Genomic DNA, 17,669 nt, shown 5'->3' with positions numbered 1-17,669 from the left:
TTTTTGACCTCAGTTAACCAAAGAAATATTAGAGAATCATTTTTGTTCAGCATTTATTGATGCATGTAGAGGTTACAGAATTGCATATTTCGTTGAGCAATATTTATTGTGTAATTGATAATTGTACTGGTAGGGGACCCTTTGGATACTTTGCAGTTACACTTGAAACTTTGGATGAATCATTATTAAACGTCCTGTATATTTTAAATAATTATTTGAGAATATTTCCAAATGTATGTACTGAAGAAGACGTCGGCAATCGTAATTTTGGACGAAAAATAAATTGTATTTAGGGACTATTTTTGTTTGTTCCACAATATTTTAGTTTACGTACATACCTCCTAAGAGAGAGGATAGGTCGAATACAACAAAAGCATTACCCCCCTACAATGATTCGCCCAGACGTTGTTCAGTATAACGTCTGTTTATTAAAAAAATACTAACGAGTAAAGAACAGTATTTTTATCCTTTGTCAATAAATACTGTGTGAGTTTAATTTGTACTTTGCGTGTCTGTAAATAAGTGTTTTAAAACATGCGCTCAAAGTGGGGAAGCACGGCACTTAGTGGAAGGGCCGCGTGCTATTCATCTGGTGCCACTACCGTTAGTAACTTAATTTGCTGCCAGGTTCGCTAGGATATGATTGCAGCGCAAGGGAGCACGTGGACTAGGATATATCGAAGACAGCAGCGACTTCACAGTGAGTTACTTGCATTACATTCGTTTGCAGATACTTTTTTCTCTTTCTTATTACTGTTGAAAATATTCGTGCAGGCATGGAGATTCATGTCTTCACAATCAGTAGTAGTTACATTATTAGCATCTTGGTGTAGGTGAGTAGGTTTGACTGTTTACTTTATATTTAAAACTTTGTTGATTGAAGAATAATGTTGTTCGACCATAACCTGAATCAAACGCATGGATGATAACACCGGACTCATTTTGTTGCAACTAATTACAGTAAAATAAGGTAAGCGCACAGTTAAGAGTGTCAAATATTCTCTGCCCATTATTGCCAGTTTATAACATACATTTATTTCCATTTCACGCTCGTGTAGGCTAACCCTTATGCTTTGTAACCGAGACGTCTCGTGTTCGAATCTCGAAATAACTTATTCTAAAGGGCCACTGTATGACCTATTGTTTACGTACGTAATATTATGAAGAATGTTAAATGTCTGTTTACGAATTAGTATGAGTACAATTTTTACTATCCACGAATTTTATTTTAACTTGATACCTTCAGGCTATAGTGCATTATACGTTCTTGTTTCATTTTTTATTCGGACTACAAACGTCTCTCTTCGCTTGTAGTTTATAATTTCCTGGTAGTTTGTGGATGATACAATTAGCTATAAGCTCCATATATACATTCATTTGACTGTGTACCACCAAACAATTATATCGGGTGGCGTGTGTGAAGATGACTGTCTTCCAGGTTGTCCCGCCGCGTAGTCTGGTAGAAGTTAACAGATGTGCCTTCTGCCTCCATTATCAGGGCTGTGATCTCCGTTTTGTCAGGTGGAAATTTAGCTACGTTTTAGAGATGCTTACAACATCCATTATCAGGGCATTTATTGCTAACGACGTTTCAGAGGTGATTACTTCCTCAGGGTGATGATCGCCGCCGACGTTTCAGAGTTGCTTACTGGTGGATGACGGACGTAATAAGTAATTCTGTAGCCTCGTTATACTTGCAGACTACACCGCGCAACATCCCAGGAGACAAGTCATCTTCAGTTATTTTATGACTTGATTTAAATATTTATTGCTTTTTTGAATATCCAGTTTTTTGTTCTATACGTTCAGCCGTCATTAATGAACACCGTGTGGAGTGTGCAGGGTCTGTATGTCTCGGGTTTTCCCAAGGAACTAGGCAATCTCCGTTACCCAAGGTCGTTTCTGGAACACATTGCTATTGAACAATGGGAATTATCAGTGTTGTAGCACATAGTTGCAGCAGTGAGCGAATGGAGATAATAATTGGAACATTTAATATTGTTGAAGCTTGGCATTAAATTTATTTTATGGAATAATTTTTCCGTACCTTAAAGCTCCAGAAAGCAACCTTAGATCTAAAAGTGAAATTACTCCAAATTTACAAAATAAATAGCCCTAGTTGGTTTTAATAGCAGACTGTTTGTATATTTACTCAGTAGTGTGCTTAGCGTGTGTCCTTTGTTTTTATTGCGCGCAGTTAATACTTTATGTCATTTGTTTACGAAAGCCCTGAGCCTAAGAGGAAGTTATGAAACACAGTTCAAAAAGTAAAACACCTTTTTTTTTAAATAAGACACTGATAATCTCTTCCCACTTAGTGCTGTTGATTTTATACTCATTTATTGACTGGTCTCGTTAACACAGTTAAGAGTGCGTGTTCTTGAAGATAGGAATAGAATAGGCCAACATAGGTCGAATCTTATAATCAAGTCGGTTTATAAAAGATTTTCTCATAATATAAGAAATGTGTAACGTCACATTCTTTCGTTTTTGTAACATGCTGATAAGTAATGATATTTTAGTGTCTGTTCCTTGCAGGCGGCGAAGTTAAAAGGCTAAAAATTTTGAAGACGTGAATAGAGCCAACTCCCGAAACGTCGGGTCTTAGTGTACCGTTTTCGAAATTAATGAACTGTAACAAAATGTAAACTTTTTATCACTCTGTAAACGTCGATTATTTACTTAACGACGGTAACCAGTTGATCTTCGTAATGGTGAAGAGTTGTGTTTTCTTCGTGGTACGGACTGGATTATTAAATATTATGTTCGCAGTGTGAGCCTCGTTATAAACAGCGATTAGTTTCTTAAACAGCGTTAACAAGTTGATCTTAGTAATGGTGAAAAGTTGTGTTTTTTTTGCGGTACGGACTGGATTATTAAATATTATTTAGACGAGCTGTCGATCAGATTGGCGTAAGAGATTTTTTTATTGATGACTGAAATTAAATATTACGGAATTGTTTATATTAAATTCACGCGATTTGAACTTCTGTTAGGGATTTAATTACAAAACGATCAATACTTCATCCTTAACCAAACCATACTGCTGTCACTAACAAGTTGACCAGTCCTTAATTAAGCACTGTGCCATGCAGACATGTTGCGAAATAGGGGGAACTTTGTTCGTATGTGTACGTATAGTTAATCTCTGCATTAAATTAAGTTGAGTGGTTAGTTTCACGCTCTAACTTTTCTACCCCTCGGATACGTATTGGGTAGTCTCGATGGGCTCCATAGTCTGTCTGGACTTTACTTTGAAATAATATAAACCTGCCTTTCCCGGGAATCGAATACCGGTCATCCAGCTTTTACTGTATTGACTAAGTTATCTTAAACTGCCACGAACATGGTAAATAGAATTAATTAAGATAAATAAAATTCTATGAAGACAGTAGAAAGCTCATCCGAAAATTCGCTCATGGTATTTATAACCAAACAGTTTCAAAATATCGCGTGTCGTTACCGTATATAGTCGTTTAGTCTTATAGCACGGCGGAATAACCCAGAAGACAGAAATCTTTACGTCATCCGGTATCAAATTTGTATCGTCCTGAAATCCTCATCGTATTTTTCCGTTAATATCTTAACGGTCGTTATAATAAAACGGTTAAACACTGATTAACCGTGATGGTCCGTCATCTTCGAATGACATACTTGTGATAAACATAATTTTCCGTAAGTGATTATTATTTTATCGTACTCTGGTTTTTGGATTTTGATCGCATGTGCACAACTGCGTGTTCTAAAAGCCAAGGAATTATGCAGGCAATTATAGTTAAGCCGTTCAGCGTGTTGATGCAGACTGGGTAACTGTTTGTTACGTCACGAACCAAACCTGTAATGAAATAACTTAACATTACCACACAAGGAATTATAATCTAGGTTGTAACGTCACATTTTTTTTTTTGGAGGAATATATGCCTACAAGTCTACACTACATTAACCAAGACACCGACGTCAATGTCCTGGAGGAATTATTTCCATATTCAGGGCAACTATCGACTGACATAAACCTAACCTAATCTTCACTTTTCTGCGTTAAGCTTCTAATAATGAACATTACGGAAGCCAGGACTTTTTTCATACGTCTTGGAGCTTTGCATTAAATTAAATTAGTGAAAATAGTTTCTTGCATTGAATGACCCCTGAAATAAGTTACGTAAAACAAAAAATGTTTCCTGAAGTAAATAAGTACATTTATTTACGAGGTGCGATCGGAAAGTTTAAAGACTGTGTCTATAGTCGGCGAACCGGATGTAGTACGAGATTCTGCCTTTAGGGGGTGCGGCCTACATTCATAGTGAATCAGTGTGCCAGCCGGCATCAATAAATTAGCATTTGTTTGTTAGTTACGGGCGTTTTGGTAGTGCATTACACCGACCCTCCTGCGATTTCGGAATGGCGTGTGCATCAAATTTTGCCAAAGACCTATGAAATGCTAAAGCAAGCATTTGGGGAGTCCGCAATGGGTCGTGCACAAACTTTTGTGTGGCATTCACGTTTTAAAAATGGCCGAACCTCTGTCGATGATGACGAGCGTTCTGGACGACCATCTTCGAGCACAACGCCCGAAAATGTTACGAAGATTCGGCAGGCCATTCACGAAGATCGACGTCGTACCATCAACGACTTGTGCGACATTCTTGGGATAGGCTATGGGACCTGTCAGCTGATTCTAAAGGAAGAACTCCACATGCGACGCATCGCAGCCAAGTTTGTGCCAAGGCTCCTGTCTGAGGACCAGAAGCAGAATCGACTTCTCGTTTGTCAGGAGCTCAAAGATCTTGCAAGAACCGACCCCAACTTCCTTTCTAAGCTCCGTGTGACTTCTTCCTCTTCCCAAAGATGAAAATTCAGCTAAAGGGAAGGAGATTTGAGACGATAGAAGAGATTCAGGCAGAATCGCAGATGGTGCTTGACAGGCTGACATAGAAAGATTTCCAGGGATGCTTCCAGGCTTGGCAGCGGCGCTGGGATCGTTGTGTTCACTCCCAGGGGAACTACTTCGAGGGTGATGGATGAATTTAATACCTGAGATAAGTGTACGGGTTTTTAATACGCGCAGTCTGGAAACTTTCCGATCGCACCTCGTATGTCAAAATGGCCCTGTTGTACATAATAGCTCCTATGTAGTAAGCGTTTAGGGAGTTTTTTGCCTTTTGAGGCCTGTAGCTAGAGTCGTTATTTCTTGTCGAACCCTGGCCGATGGATTAAAATGACGTTTGGTTGAAACTTAATAGTACGTTATTCAAAGTCTGAACTGGTTAAAATATTGCTAAGTTTCTTGAAAGAAAATTTGTTTCTTTTAACTGTTTGCATTTTTTCAAAAATTATTTATTTATTCCCTGAGTGATATAATGTTACTAAAATGTATGTAGGCCGCGATTTGAAATCCTTGATCTAAGTAGTCATGTGGAATGTGTGGTCATGATTGGCGTTTGCTATAGACAACTTCGTTCGAGTGTTTGCTTCTCAAATTTGGATATAAAATGCGGATTTGTGTTTTTGTTTCACATTTATTACTCTTTAAGAGTTCACAATAATTCTTTATTTGAAAGAGAAAGGAATCTTATCTTTGGAATCTGCCTACGAAGAAAATTTTTTAGATGAAAATTAAATATTCCGCATCTTCGTGGCTAGTAGTAATTACGACGTCAAGATAATTTAGTTATGCCTTTAAACTTTAGTCCGTGAAAGTACAGCGTCTTAACATTATCATATATAAATATTTTAATTATTTAAGTAGTTTTGATTTTTACAAACGTTTCTTTTGTTTGTTATTTTATACTAACGTAGAAATGTTTTAAATCCTAAAATCCGTTAGTAATTTTGATTGTCAGAAGCGTTGGAATTAGGTGCGGTGACATGTAAAATATTTTGTATTATGAGAAAATAATCATTTTAACTTTGAATAGAATTGAGTACTTACCAATGAAAGGGCCGACCATGACTGCAATTAAACCGAAAATGACAGAATAAAGTCCAAATGCAGATGGAAATCTCTCGAGATTGTATTCAGCAAATACCAGTGGTAGTGGAACCTGAATGAAACTCCTTGCAAATCCCAGAAATCCAGTCATGAGTGCCACGGCTAGGAAGTCACTGAAGAGAATTAAGACTGTAATCAGAATATAAAATGTAAATAATATCAAAAATTTATAAATCCTCGTTATATCACAGTAATTAATATAATAAACAATCTGACGTTTGAGTTAGAAATAAAACAGTATTTATATGCTGTTTAAAATCATAGTTATCACATTTATTTATTTATTTATGGTTTAATTTACACAGAATGATGATGTCATTAGTGAATTGGAAGGGATGTTTAAGGAATCGGTAGTGGTCTAATATAGGAAAATACTATACAGGAATTTACTTGAAGGTGACTGAGAAAGATCACCAAAAAGCCTGAATGAGAAAAGTTACTTTTCGGGACGAGATTTAAACCCGAGATCTCACGAATGCGGACGAAATTGGAAACTACTCGGCTTCTACGCTCAATTGTTTTTTTTAGGGTTGTTATTTTATCCCTTAAGAACTTGTAAGATGTGGTATATTTTTTTTTCTATTCTGGAAGTTATGGGTTTAAATCTCGGTCCGGAGCCCGGATATCTTGACCCAAGTTTTACGTGGTTTTACTCAGGAACTTAAATTATTATTATTCGACCATTTTCTTCCACACACTTTTTAATTAATTCCTCACAGTTATCCTCGTCCGACGTACAGTCTAGATACCGAAAACGTCGTTAAATAAACTATAAATAAAATGAAGATAAAGGTAATTTGTTTCAAATGGAAATGGGGAGAATATTTTACGAAATACTTACCAACGTGTAATGTGTATTACACACGTATACGAGTCTTAATATTTAATTAGAAGTATTTTGTTTTGTAAAGGTGTAATTCCTTACTTATGTTTATGATCCATTACACAGAATTTAAAACAGTATTGGAAAATAATAAGTCTTTAAATATCTGATTAAAATATTAGTACTCTGTACTTTGTACTATGCACCTTAATTAATTATCATTTAAATATAATTACTAGTTAAATCTTAAGAAGATAATGTATGGAACATTGTCGATAAAATTAGATTAGATTTTAATTAGACCAGTCCTCGTACGGTCTTCTGACGAGTTGCCCAGTTAAGTCAGTTTACTTATTTATTTTTCTTAAACCCTGTTTGTCGCAAGTTCGTTCTTAAGTCGTGATGAACTTGGGTTTGAAAAGGGTCGCCGGAATATAAATTTTGTAGCCCTTTTATGGCCTCTCGGGAGCCGAAGTTAATATTTCTGTCCCTTCCCCCATATTTTTTGTCTTTTGATGTTTCGGTCAAAGCTGTGAGGGTGTGAAATCATTTGGATGTGGCAAGTCGAAACTATTCCAGGTTGCGTTAAAAGACATGAGAACAAAAACAGGTCGTTAAACGCGAGTCAAACCTTCGTCTTACTTAAAATATGAAGACGGTAGAATTAGTTTTAGTGGGACCTAAAAAAATATTCCTTAGTTTTTTTACGATTCGCCCTCTAAGTTTTCCTTACAGTACTTCTGGATCAATCTATAGTTAAAAATTAGGGACATTTTGGGACAAGAGTGTCTTCAGTCGTGAAGTTGGTAGACAGATCGGGTTTACTCCTCATTCATTTTCAGAATCGTAACAGCCAAGTTCTCATTTACAAGATAAATCACATTTTCTACACGTATTTTCCGTGTTACTGAGTCTTACGTTATGGCATTTGGTAGGATTTTATTTTTTTATAAAAAAAGTACACACGGTGGTCTGTATGAATCAATATTAACATCGTTCACAAAAAAGTGAAGGGTGAATACAGTAATTTACGAACAAGACTTTAGCTGACGTCAGCATTGATACTTGTTGAATTAGCGAATGTACTGTAAGTTTTCAAAATTTTGACCGTCGTGGTTTTCCGTCCACAAAACATACGGAGATGTATAACGAACGTAATATTACATATTATAATGTGTTCCCTAATATCGTTTTTCGCCCGGGATGTTGGCCAAATAATATTAATAATTATTATTATAATCATATTAAATACGTCTAAAATTAATACAGGCATATTTGGATGTAGTTTATTCAAACGTGTGTCTACTGTGAGAAGTATTACATAAACATTTCCACTAATGCGCATACAAATCAGTGGTCAATATAAATTGACTCTCCTGTACTCAACTTACGGAGTCGTCCAGCGACGGTCGTGAATGTTCCAACCATGAAGAGCCCTCTGCTAGTGAAGCTTGGATTTAAAATACCAATGAGTGCTATCACTAGGCGACCGACGAGATCCATAGCATTGCACACAGCGATAAATATGGCGGTGTCAGACTTGGAATATCCTAGATCAAGGACGAGTATTGGATAAAAGGCAAAGAACTGTAGCATGCAAATGAGAGAGAATGATACGCCTATTGAGATGTTGACGTAGACCGGATCCAGAAGTAGACGTAGATCCAGGAAATCGACGACGGCCATCCAACAGCGGTTACACCTGAAATTAATTTCTTATGAGGGTATTCAGGTGATGGAATGCATGTTATTGTAACAGGCAGGATACAGTTTATTCAAGAATTGTATGCAATTCGTACGCATTTTGGAAATTATTTGTTAATTCTTGACAAAGTATGGACGTGAACAGATTTTAATTACATCGTTTTTATTTAGTCTAGATATTTTATGTATCTCCTAGGTATTTTATGAATGTCAAATGAGATTTAGGTAAAGTATTAGAAGGACGAACCTAACCTAACCTAACCTAACCTAACCTAACCCCACGTCACATAAACTATACTGAGGAGAATATTGAGTACGTAATGAGAGATAATGTACAGTAATGTATAGAATATCGACGCAAATTTTGAAGAAAAACAGACAAATGAAACAGCTTTTCCGCAAAATGCTTGTAAGGTTAGGTTATCCCGTATGCGTGATATTACCTAATAAAATTGTTCTTTATCAGTCAATCCCGAACTCAAAAATCATATTATATGTGTGATGATGAAACGGCATGTTTCGGTCTTATTCGTCCATCTTCAGGTGAATAATATGAATTTTGATTAAACTATTACAGTTCTTAAAAGTTATTCGCTAATAGATAAATTAATCTGAATTGGAATTTAGAACTCTCGGTTCTTCGGACTTATTAAAAGTGAATTTAAATTAAATTAAATTGTAACGTATATATAGAGAGAAAAATCATGAGTGGTTGGCTTTAGTACATGACGTCACCCCATCCCACAGTCTCGTAAATCTGCTATAGTGTCAAGTGGAGACTCCTGGTGGCAGACATTTGAACGTGTTGCATGGCGACGTAAGTAGGAGACGAACTACAAACATCGAAACTAAACTTACAATTTATGGAGGGGTTGTTTTGAATGTATAGACAATGGAGGTCTGTTCGCTTACAGGACGTATAAAATATTCGCTGATTCACTTCTACGTGACCTGCGATCGACTACACTTTGGAGTATCCAATTATTAATTAAGCACCGTTTTATGCAGACGTATGAGGAGAGTGGGGTATACAGCGTGAGTCAAAAGTTTGTTTACAAACTTCGTGTGCGTGTTCCAAGATCAAAAATAAGAAAAAAAAAATTTCCTATGAACATGGGGCAGCAAATGTTTCATTTTCGAAATAATAGCCAAAAATAATTTTTAGTGCATAAACCACATTTGTCTTCTTGTATTCAGTGGTACATCTTCAAGGAGACGTGGCAAGTGTCTTCTTAAGAATCACCGATATGAAGGTCCTCTTAGACGCGATCGAAACATGTCGCCAAAAATTCCTGCAAAAATTTTAATTAAAAATCTTTGCTGGAAGCTGGATTCACTTTGATATAAAGTAAATTGATTGAAACTTATTTTTGGCTATTATTTCGAAAAATGAAACATTTGCGACCCCATGTTCATAGGAACATTTTTTCTAGTTTTTGTTCCTGAAACACGCACACGAAGTTTGTAAACATACTTCTGACTCACCCTGTATATCCATATATTCTTAATCTTGAAACCAGATTAGGGCTTGAAGCCCCGGTAATCTTACCCAAAAAGGGGAGAATACATGTACTCATTGGTTTGGAGGCTGGATCTAGTTCTGCCAGGAATTGAACCCAGGCCACAGGTCCCGTAGTCTAGTCACTGTTCATGACGACAATATTTAACATAAATTTGATAGGCGACTTTTAATCAGAAGTTCAGCATCATTATATTAAATTTGGATATCAAATACGTTGAGAGAGACGTGGATAAGACAAGACTGTTCCTGTTATATTATTTTTCAATACTCACCCATCTTGAGATTCGTAGCTTTCCAGACTTGTAGCATCTCTTATAGAGTCGTATCTCATTCTGTAAACTTCCTTCTGTTTACTCGTGACTGGGGTGGACATTTGGGAACTACTTTTTGGTAACCTTATCACAGAAGGCAGATCTGCCGTCTTAACCGTAATCCCGATTTCAGCAGTAACCTCCTCGACGTGTCCGTATTTTTTAGAGTGTCCACTTTGCACCAAAAATTTATGTTCTTCAGGAACACTAGTTTCTGAATCGACACAAGATTTATTTGCATTCTCTTCAAATTTATCATCTACCTTTTTATCACTTCCAGTCTCACATCGTTCCTTAATTCCATCAGCGTCTTGTAATTCGTTTACAACTCCAACAGATATTTTACCTTCAGAGCTGTCCACACACATATTTTTATTTTGAAAATGTATATTTATTAATTCTTCAGATATTGCCCTATTTCGTGTTGTATTTTTAATTTCTGAATGATGTTGGTTAATCTTTATATTAACTTCACTGTCTTTACCAGCATCTGAACTATGTTGTTGAATTCTTATATTTAATTCTTTGCCTTTCTGAAGTTCGGCGTTCCACGACGTTTCGCCATGAACAATTATATCAGAACTTGGACGTCTTATAAAATCTGAAGATAATTTAATAGATTGTCTTTTCTTCTTTTTGTGATATGTGACAGGCTGTTGAACTACCATACCAAGCATCGCGTGGAGACTGAATGCTGAAATAATAGCTTGAGTACCCCTAAAACCATATTCTTCTAACAGCATTTGTATCACCAAAGGCACCGCCATGGCTGCAACACCAATGATCATCTGAGTCATTGCCATTGCAAATGTTCTCCTTCGTACGAAGTAATAGTTAAAACTTGTGAAGGCAGCAGGTACCATAAGTCCTAAACCAATTCCTTGCAGTATTCCATATGTGAATATAATCTGATACACGTCAGTAGCAAATGCTGTAAAGAAACTCCCACAGAAATATATGACTGAACCCGTTACTCCAACTTGTCGACACGTGAAGTTGTTGAGAGCGTAGTTCATCACTAGACCTGAAATAAAATATAGAAACTATTGTAAGAAATCCTTTTCCCTCATTCGTTACTATATTTATCCCTTTCTTAAATTTATCTTATTTCCTCTTATCTCATATTTTATATATTTAAATAATTAATTCCGTTTAAAATGTTTTATATATATTATTTTGCTTTGTGTTAATATTGTTTCTGTTTTGGGTTTGCCTGTACTTAGCTGTTATATTTAATACTGTACATGTATATATTTAATTAATCTGTTTGTGTAATATTTTTCATTATTATTATTATTATTATATGTATTATCAGTGTTTGCCTCTTATTGGCAAACACTTAAATAAATTAATTGAATTGAATTTAATAAGTAAATAAAAATTTATTGGTTAAAAATGCAGGTTAAAATATGACGTTTCAGGAAAATAAAACAATGAGAAATATCAGCCGTGTTACGTAATACAAAATTTTATTTTTTTTTCCCTTTAGGTAAGCGAAAATTTTAAATATATTACCTGTTAACACAACCCATAAACATCACACGGACTTTTATACGCATGTCCCATAAGTCCAAGGCCATAGAAAAATTATCTTATCTGACAAAACTGAAGACAAATATAAAGAAAGAAGAAATTGTTCCAAATGATGTGTTTCAAGTCTTAAATGTTGGATTATTCTTACATGAGACAATCTCTACACTATTTAAATTGTCAGTATTAACATGTTACGTAGATTTTAAAACGTTGATATTAAAGCGAAAAGAAAACTGTGTGATTGACACTTATACTCGATCTCCACCCAAGTGCCTACATGGCGTATAGCGGGACAGATTTACTTTTACTTGTAAATTGTTCGATGAGGAACATAAAATGATATTTTAATTATCTTAATTGTAAATTTTAAATATGAATTGTGATTAGACGGACAAAAACCGAATAATTAATTAAATTTCACAATATGACGCAACTATATCATCTTATAAATATTAAGATAAATATGAAGATAAATATGAACGTTTAAATAGTGTTTTAATTCGTTTTCTGTTCATGGATCTCATTTGTTGTCCTTAAAGGTCCTCGAATAATGGTAAGGAAATGTAGGGGAAGCAAAGGGAAGCATTGATAGAGGGGAAGGGAATGTTTGCATCTAACACAGGCACAGATGGTAATAATAACATAGAAATATATTTTACTTTCGAGTTTTACGACATGTAAAAATATTCTTACTGAAAATAAATTGTGAGACAAGGAAATTAAAAAAAGGGTTTGTTTGTGAGGACATTGGAAACCAGAGGTCTCTGTGATAATATCTGTGAAGTATTGTACCTAGTGCTGCAGCTGAACCAATGCAGACGCTAACTCCGGTTGTCACAAAAGCCGTTCCTGCGCCAACATCCACCAGAAAGTCCCCAAATATCAGACCGAAGCAGCTATCTGGTGTTAACGTTACAATCTGAAAATAATATTAGCCTTTCAGAGTTGAAATATTAACAGACCCTCGTTTCATTTTTATGACCACGAAGTTTGGCCCATAAACGGCCTGTTTCAACCTGGTTAATAGTTTCTTGACCATTTGAAGCCGAAGCTCGTCTAAATATTTAATTCAGTCCGTACCACAAAGAAAACAAATATCAAGTGGTTGATGATGTTTAAGGAAATGATCGATGTTTATTATAAATAACACAAAACAATAGATACAAGATGAAATGTTGTTGACTGTTTAAGCAGGTGGTACGTATAGTTACCATAGGGTTTTAAATTGTTGTTTTACATATCTTTCGACAAGTCTGTAGTGATGGCTGTATAGAGTTTTTCGTCAGTCTGTCGAAATATAACCAGTCTTGTGAAATATAATTTATTCTGTGCTGTAATAATATGTACAATAATAATATGTAATAACATGTTTTATGAATTCCATCTCTGATGTATAGTCTTTTTTTTTTGCCTTGTTTTATTTTCCACATTTTACAGTCATATAAAATTATGGGATGACTAAAATATATAATTTAAATCGAGATTATTTTTTGACTGTATTTGGGTTCATAACACTACAGAATATTGTCAGATACTCAAAATATTCATAAAGATTTTCTTTTGACCATTGCTGAATTAAACTAATTTTAAGTAGGTTTACCACCGAGAACTGCGATGTTCAACATCGTTAAGTTATATATATATATATATATATATAAGGTGGATTGGATTCATCTGGCTTCGGATAGAAAGTTATTGTTTTGATATTTAAAAATTTAGGACGTGTGCTTTAAAACTTTTAATACCTGTGACACTACAGATGATTGATTACAGATTTAAATGGATGCAAGAACGTTTATCTGCCTAATTTTTTTCGCTAGATGATAAATTATCGTTAATTGTAAGATATTGTGATTTTTAGTCAATTATTATTGACAGCACGAAAACATGCTTACGTGTGTTATGTTATTTTTTTTTATTTGTAGTGTTCTGTCTGACGACAGGTCCATATGAACAGGATCCTTCCATCCTTTTCTCGGACTGGGATCTGTTCATATACGTTCTTGGCAGATGATCCAGAAGTGGTTTGCCATTGCCTTCTTCTGTGTGTGAATGGAGTAATTGTTGGGATGCCACGGAGGAAAACTCCGTGTTGCCTAGACCACGGCCTTGCCCAACACAAGTTATAAATTCGGGCACCACTGGGAATCGAACCTGGGATCCCCAGGATTACAAGGCCAGCGTTCTAATCGCTAGACCACCTCATCTTATTATTATTTAGTGTTCTGTCTGAGGACAGGTTCATATGAACAGGATCCTTCGATCCTTTTCTCGGACTGGGACCTGTTCATATACGTTCTTGGCAGACGATCCAGAAGTGGTTTGCCATTGCCTTCTTCTGTGTGTGAATGGAGTAATTGAAACCGGGGAAGCCCCCGGAGGAAAACTCCGTGTTGCCTAGACCACGGCCTTGCCCAACACAAGTTATAAATTCGAACCCGAGACCCCAGGATTACAAGGCCAGCGTTCTAACCGCTAGACCACCTCATCTTATTATTATTTAGTGTTCTGTCTGAGGACAGGTCCATATGAACAGGATCCTTCCATCCTTTTCTCGGACTGGGACCTGTTCATATACGTTCTTGGCAGATGATCCAGAAGTGGTTTGCCATTGCCTTCTTCTGTGTGTGAATGGAGTAATTGTTGGGATGCCACGGAGGAAAACTCCGTGTTGCCTAGACCACGGCCTTGCCCGACACAAGTTATAAATTCGGGCACCCCGAGAATCGAACCCGAGACCCCAGGATTACAAGGCCAGCGTTCTAACCGCTAGAAAATTATGACGATTTCAATTTATCTCACGTATCTCCGTTGTGTGTCAAACAACGTCATATGTAGAAGTAGATCATAAAGTTTTATAATTATGGTACATTATTTAGTCACTTCCGCTTTATATTTTATAGGTTTCTGGTTTAAATCTCGACCCAGAGACCACCTTATATTTCAGACCCTTTACAATGCAGGAAAGTTATATGCAGTTTAATTAGTTTGGTAATATTGGGTTTATATATCCGTATTAAGCAAATATCAAGGCCGATGGCTTATGCAGAACAGAGAATACATTTGGAAAGTCACACTGTACGTGTCGACAAAGTAACATCATGTATCATTGAAGGTTTTAATTTTCAACACGTGTCATCAGTTTTATTTTTATATAAATAAAACTTATAAGCATTAGGTTGGCTAACTGTAAAGACGAATGCGACATTTAATTTTTTAAGACGTATAATTATATATTTTAATATTTTCCGTCAAATGACAATTTTAATAAGATAATAAAATATAAAATATTTAAAATATCATTTCACGTTCCGCATCGAATGATCGATTTACAAATTGACAATATGACGCAAATATACTACCTTACGTATAATTATTCCATATTTTCGATGAGTCTTGTATTTTATCAGGTTTAAACATTTGTAAATTAATTATAACTGTTTCACACTTGATTTTGGGTTCACGACTGCTTAACTGAGAGTCAATTGGAGTTATTTTGTTTAAAAACGGAGATAAATTATGATCATTTGTAACGTTTATGAGATTTGTGCTCTTGGAAGCAAGGATAGGAGTTTTGTTTAGATTAATTTTCTCAGTTTGTTTAGACTACTGATGCTGGAGACCTCTAAAGAATAGCAAATACATGTTTTCTGCTGACTCTTATTTCGTTATCTTATCTGTTACGCGTGATTGGAAATAAATGACAGTTGCGCTGAAGATAAAAACACGCTGTAACCAAGGGGGAAATTTAATCACTGTAGTTATCAGAACATGTTACATTTGCCATAACCGAAAGTTAACACGAAAATAAAATGCATTTCAGACAGTTTCCTTAAAAATAAAATATGAATCTCTTCATCTGACTCATGAAATATAGTGGTGGATATTTGTTAACGTTCAAGTCCAGTAAAGGCATGACATTTTTTGACAAGCTCAGTATAGACCGTTTAAATAATCTTAATGATCATATCGAGTTAGTTATTTTGCAGAATGATTTAAAACATTACGTAAGAATAAAAAGTTCTTTGGATATTTTACATCGTCTAATACATTAATAAAATAGAAACGACGTTTCGGAGATGGGGCTCTTATCACCGTCTTCAGGTACCTACTCTGTTGGGTCTAATAGATAGAGCTAATCCCTATCTCCGGACTATTTCATTATTTTACAAGACGATTGAAAATTTACAAATGAACTTTTTATTTAAATAACTCACCAATCGTCACGAACTTTTAGATTTGATATTACGTAAGAAATTCACAATTTTTATATTCGTAATATTTCACTTTTAAGTGCAGATATCTCCTTGACAAGCGAAATGTATGCTCAGGTATTGAAAAAATTCACCAGTTTTCATGACACCCGAAGGTGTTCAGTCTCTATCCTTAGCCAGATTAATCCGATCTATGCTTTCCAAACCTCTATCCCAAACATCCATTTTAATATTATTTTAATCTACACTCACGTCTTCCGAGTGGTCCCTTTACTTCAGGTTCTACAATCGTTTTCATACGCTTTCCTCTCCTGTCTTATCCTCCCTGATACTTGAAGAGTGAAAATTATGAAGCGGTCCTCCAGTTGGAGACTGGGCGGTGGAATAATAACTTACCACCGTAAAAAAACTAACATGTTACTAATATTTTAAACACACACATAAAACAGGACCACCGTCGTAGTTTTATTAAGACCGCAGAGTCTATAGGTAGGATATTATCGAGTTTAAACAGCGAAGTTTTAAACAGAAATGTTAGGTATATTTAGCTATATAACATATCATCACATACCAACAACTCTGGTTCATAAATTAATTTATTCGTTATAAGAATATTTTTTTTTATCTGATACAAATTCACAAGAAACACTTCAATAAACTTCTGATTTGTAAGAAACTGTGTATTTGTAGGTAGATTGAAAAGTTTTGGATGAATAATGTGTCCATCTTCAGGGCTGAAGTTGAGATAATATTTTATTCTTAAACCATTGGTATCTACCTACAAGTCGACAGGATATTTCGACTCAGAAGACCAAATAACATCGACATTTTTTACTATCGATATCTTTACTATATCCTAAACCTGAGATCTAAGGCAATATAAAGTATTACAATGATTAAAACTGAGTTTATGTTAGGTTATGATGATTTAAGAGCTCGGTTTTGTTGTTTGATTATTGGAGTAATAAAATATTAATACTTACAAATAATGCAGCGACTCCTATAGCCACAATCCAACCCCATCCACCATCTGGGGCTTCAAATTCTTGAGAATCTACGCCATTTTGTTTATTTAAACTTGGTAATCCCATTATCGACTGTCGATTTACAATATAACTCCGAGTGAAGTCATAACGTTACAGCCAATACGTAATAAAGTTGTTATAAAGTAATAAAATGGTAAAAATATGACGAAGAAAGTTGTACAGACTTAATTGAACAGGAAAATGGTAAGTACTGCCGAGCGCAGTGAGGAAAACCTTTACCTTTTTTCCACCTTATCATCATCAAGAGATATGACAAACTTGTTTCATACGACAACGACGTAAGAACCATCGACTAGTCTGAATGTAGTTATCGATACTTATCGCACGTTTCGTATACACGCTTCATTAAGGGAACATGCATTATGATTGTTCATAATGAGTGAATGTTTATGTATTATTGTGAATATGTTACGTATGTTATGAGATAGTCTGTTTAAAATGGAGGAATGTTTATATATATCTGCTGATTAAAACATTTTAGACCATACAATTGTCAATTAAATTTATGCCTGTTAATTCACTCATGC

General features: G+C 35.3%; 2 protein-coding genes across 4 annotated transcripts in view; one reads left to right on the top strand and one right to left on the bottom strand.

Moving 5' to 3' along the window:
• The first annotated feature begins 70 nt into the window (after positions 1-70).
• LOC110827019 (uncharacterized) overlaps positions 71-17,669 on the top strand; it is a 44,570-nt gene continuing 26,971 nt past the window's right edge. Inside the window, exon 1 of one of the 3 annotated variants that reach the window (XM_022058235.2) lies at positions 71-700. The gene's annotated coding sequence lies outside the window, so the exon portion shown is untranslated. Of the gene's footprint in view, positions 971-17,669 lie in introns of all 3 variants that reach the window. The other 2 variants (XM_022058236.2, XM_022058234.2) reach the window with 2 other exon arrangements.
• Positions 1,300-17,341, bottom strand: LOC110827028 (uncharacterized). The gene is made up of 6 exons (XM_022058258.2): positions 17,080-17,341; positions 12,675-12,801; positions 10,311-11,373; positions 8,204-8,514; positions 5,930-6,118; positions 1,300-3,835 (listed from the first exon to the last, which is right to left on the bottom strand). Exons 1-6 carry the CDS (start codon positions 17,185-17,187, stop codon positions 3,687-3,689), a joined length of 1,947 nt encoding a protein of 648 aa, XP_021913950.1. The 5' UTR covers positions 17,188-17,341; the 3' UTR covers positions 1,300-3,686.

This window comes from Zootermopsis nevadensis, unplaced genomic scaffold, assembly GCF_977971745.1.
Source record: "Zootermopsis nevadensis isolate Lab colony 2312 unplaced genomic scaffold, Znev_1.0 Znev_ptg000031l, whole genome shotgun sequence".
NCBI classification, from domain to species: Eukaryota; Metazoa; Arthropoda; class Insecta; order Blattodea; family Termopsidae; genus Zootermopsis; species Zootermopsis nevadensis.
Note: the sequence above shows the minus strand (reverse complement) of the source record. Positions and strands in the feature narration are given on the sequence as shown.